This window comes from Apium graveolens, chromosome 5, assembly GCF_009905375.1.
Source record: "Apium graveolens cultivar Ventura chromosome 5, ASM990537v1, whole genome shotgun sequence".
In the NCBI taxonomy this organism is placed as follows: Eukaryota; Viridiplantae; Streptophyta; class Magnoliopsida; order Apiales; family Apiaceae; genus Apium; species Apium graveolens.
In genome coordinates this window covers 257,235,854-257,239,941 of record NC_133651.1, presented here as the reverse complement: position 1 = coordinate 257,239,941, position 4,088 = coordinate 257,235,854, and the positions used below count along the sequence as shown (strand labels likewise).

Genomic DNA, 4,088 nt, shown 5'->3' with positions numbered 1-4,088 from the left:
ATTGGTATAGGTAACCTTTGCATTCCTAAGCAAGTTATTAATCAAAGGTACAAACCTTATAAATTTCGAGAATGCTCTTGATCTATAACACATTAGATATCAACACATTGTTACAACGTAAACACATGTGATGCACACCTCTTGTTCCAACACAAAAGATCTTGTGTGTAGTTCCAAAACATTTGAAATTTCACAATACAATGAACATTTCATGTTATATTATGAGTACCTTCATGCTACATTCTAAATTTCTAATACAAACATAATACTAACTCTAATTATATACGATGACAGCAATTAATGTGATGACTCTAAATTATAAGTTAATACTAGACTGATAATCTCTGATGTTCAATAAATCACAAAACAATAATAAACATCAAATACCACAGACAAAATCGTAGCAGCACATATCCCATGACAAGCATAATACAGCATAGCATACCAGAAAATAAACAATTTAAACAACATTATGCGAAACTAACATAGAATCCGATTATAATTACTGCAACGTATCACAAAATTATGAAAGCAACTAAACCGGAATTATACGAAAACAACACAGTTTTATATTAAAATTAAAATCAGGGGGGGGGCAACATCACATTGTCGAATTAATCGAGCGGAATCTCGACATCACCTCCATCAATCTCCTCCTGCAAATCCTTAGGATCCTTTCCATCAACCGTACATCCAACCGAAACACACGTTCCTAAAATCTCCTTAACCGTCCCTTGCAACTCTTTCGCCATCGATCTCGGCCTCATGATCTTAGCAATCTCAATGACGTCATCCAGCGAGATGTTACCGGAATGCTTGATGTTCTTCGTCTTTTTGCGATCACGTTCCGGCTCCTTCAACGCCTTGATGACCAGCGCCGCCGCGGACGGTACGACGGAGACTTTGGCCTGACGGTTCTGCACAGTGAGCTTGACGGTGACACGTAAGCCCTTCCAGTCCTTAGCAGTCTCTTTGGCGATGTCTTCTCCGATTTTCTTGGGAGAGAGACCGAGTGGACCGATTTTGGGTGCGAGTGAACTCGCCGCGCCGACTTCGCCGCCGGTGACTCGGACGTAGACGTCGACGACTTGCGATGGATCGAACTTGGGCGGCATTTTGGGGAGATTGAAAAAGCTAGGGTTTTCAAGATAGGTGATAGAGTTGTGAAATGAGGTTAAGTTGGGGTTATAAAAGGCTAGGGTTTAGGTGACCTTTTTGGGCCTTTTTAATTGGGCTTCTGTGCAGACTGCTTCTACTGGTGTCGGTTATGGGCTGTGCAACAGAAGGTAAGTTTTTGATAATCTATAATCCGTCTCTCCCGGTTTTAGAGCATTTTACAACGTCAAATTACGTTTTAACAATAAACTAGTATAATAAGTACGAGTTATTTTCTAGATTTTGTTTGTACATCATATAATTATATTAGTAAAATTCTTGATCATTTTCTTATTGATAAATATTATATAACGTCTAAAACATATCAAATACAAGTTGAGTATCTATCAATATGTATAATTTTAATGTAAAACATTAATAACTTTCATAACGTTTTGAATATATCTCATTAATCATAATGCATATTTTCTTGTTTGTGTCGTGTAATTTGTATTTACTAAATGAATACAAGCAGGGTATGTGTAAATGAAAAAGATTGAAGTTAATCCATTAAATATTGTCAATATGTTTATCAAAAGAAACTAAAAATTAACATATATGTATATTGCAGAATCGAGTAAATTTTTGAGTTTTGGTCAAATAAACCCGAAGTAATTAGATATTTTATTACTAAAATCATTAACAATTTACAACTATCTTGTTTAATTTAAAAGGATTAGTAAAGCATAATTAAAGTGATCAAGACCTACAATCGCAATATTAAACAAAGTAGAATTTACACTACAATTAATATAAGTTTATTTTTAAAAAAATTGTTATTTTTTAATTCAACGTTTATGTTGATTTAATATCATTGCTAATGTCTTAATTCATTAATTAAAGTTGATCTCGGCCGTGTACTTAATTTTTAATCCTCTCTATTATACAAAGTTAATTTTATTAGATTTCATATAATTGTCAATTCATGAATTAAAATTGACATAATCTATCTAGTATTTAACACATTGAAAAAAAACTTAAATTTAATTGATCATTCTTATTTTCAGAATATAAAAACTTTTGTTATTTTCTTCTAGTATATATATCAATAACTCTGAAATACACCATTAAAATTGAATATTTTAATATTGGTAAAGATAAAGTCACATGTTTGTGTATGTATGTAAATTATTATTTATTATATTTTTGAGTAAATTATGTTGGTCTCGTTTATTTATATGCTAGATATCTTGGTCTTGTATAAATCTAATTGTTATTCAGTAAATTACTCAAAAAAATATGTATTTATGATTTTTCAAAAATTATAATTATCTAATAAATAAATTATAATTTTATATATGTCGTAGTCGTAATAGCACTGACAATTAAACAATATCTATTTTTACTCAACATAGAATCAGTCATGGATGTGACATAAAAATAATTAATATGTCATAAAGACTAACTACTGATATTCATAAGTTTTTTTTCAAGAATCTGAAGATAAATTTGTACTAATATCATCATTCAAATCATTTTGAAGTTTTTTTCATTTATGATTCTAATATTTCTTTTATAGCAACTTGATAACATGTACTCCCTCCATCCCTCCCAAATGTTTACATTTGGGTTGGGCGCGGAGTTTAAGAAAAATGATAAAGTAGTGGAGAAAAGTTGAAAAATGAGTAAAGTAGTGGGACTGATTAATATTATATGTATAAAGTGGATATAGTGGAGGGAAGTAGTGGATGTAGTTATTTTAAAAATTATAAAAACTTTACTATTTTTGGAAAATTTTGAAATGTAAACAATTGGAAGGGACATCCAAAAAAGGAAAGTGTAAACAAATGGGAGGGACAGAGGGAGTATATTATTTTTCTAAAATTAAATATTTTCAGTTTGATGAATTTTTTTAACTATTAGTTGAACTTATTGATCCTTTCAAAATATCGACTAATATTAATTTTTTATTTAGATAGCATAACATGGATTAAATCAAATAGTATAATACATTAGAGTTTTAACCTTTTTTCAAATAATTCAAAATAGTTGTACAATATTTTATAACACTAAATATTTTTTTGTAAATTTATTATTGCTAAATTTAGATATATTTTTTTTCAAAATAATGAATTCTATAATTTTTCAAGTTTCTATTGAGTGCTTATTTTTAGTTGAGTACGGGAGTCCATATATGTTCTGCAAGTAAAATAGTATAAATTTTTTTGTAAAATGTATTATAATGTGAATCATGTTCTACAAATATCACTATTTTAATAAATTAGGGACTTTTTGCCCGCGCTACGCGCGCTCCAAATTTCTTCAATTTTGATTTTTTTTCACGAAGTTTGTAATTTTTATAACATAAACGGTTATCATCTAATTTTATTTAATTTATTTATTACAGTTATTTAGGTTCCGTTTATTTTGAAATATAAAATTGATATTATAGTTTAATGTTAAATCTCAGTATTTTAATTTAGTTTTCTTTCTCTCACATTTTAACCAATTAAAAGTCTTTTAACTCATATTTTAACATTTCTCTTTTACGTTTTTAGTAGTCAATATTTTAATAATTTGTACAACAAAAGTGAGTAAATATTTTTTTAATTAAATACTTTTTAAAAAAATCCAGTAAATATTACATAACATAAATAGTACACCATGAGGATTCTTTAAAGTATGAGAATATTTTTATCAATCGTGTTCGTGCTTAAACTTTGCATTAGATTGGTACAGAGTATGTGAATAAATTTGGCATATAGAAAAACTTGGTTGATTTTTATTATTGTCTAAACATTACTAATCAGATATTTCAATTTTGTATAGCATTATACAATGGTGTCTACTTCAATAATGAAAGTTAACAGTGGATTATATTTGTATATTGAGATTAAAAAAAATCTATTAAAGTTAATTTTCACATATATATTTTTCTACATATATTGCTTAAACATGTGAACTCGAAATCAATTTTTGTCAATTACTCCTCT

The 4,088-nt window shown here is 28.5% G+C and overlaps 1 protein-coding gene across 1 annotated transcript; it reads right to left on the bottom strand.

Moving 5' to 3' along the window:
• Positions 1-442: 442 nt before the first annotated feature.
• On the bottom strand, positions 443-1,172 carry LOC141725086 (large ribosomal subunit protein uL11). Its single transcript, XM_074527473.1, has one exon. The coding sequence runs from the start codon at positions 1,113-1,115 to the stop codon at positions 615-617; it is 501 nt and encodes a 166-aa protein (XP_074383574.1). The 5' UTR covers positions 1,116-1,172; the 3' UTR covers positions 443-614.
• Positions 1,173-4,088: the final 2,916 nt, after the last annotated feature.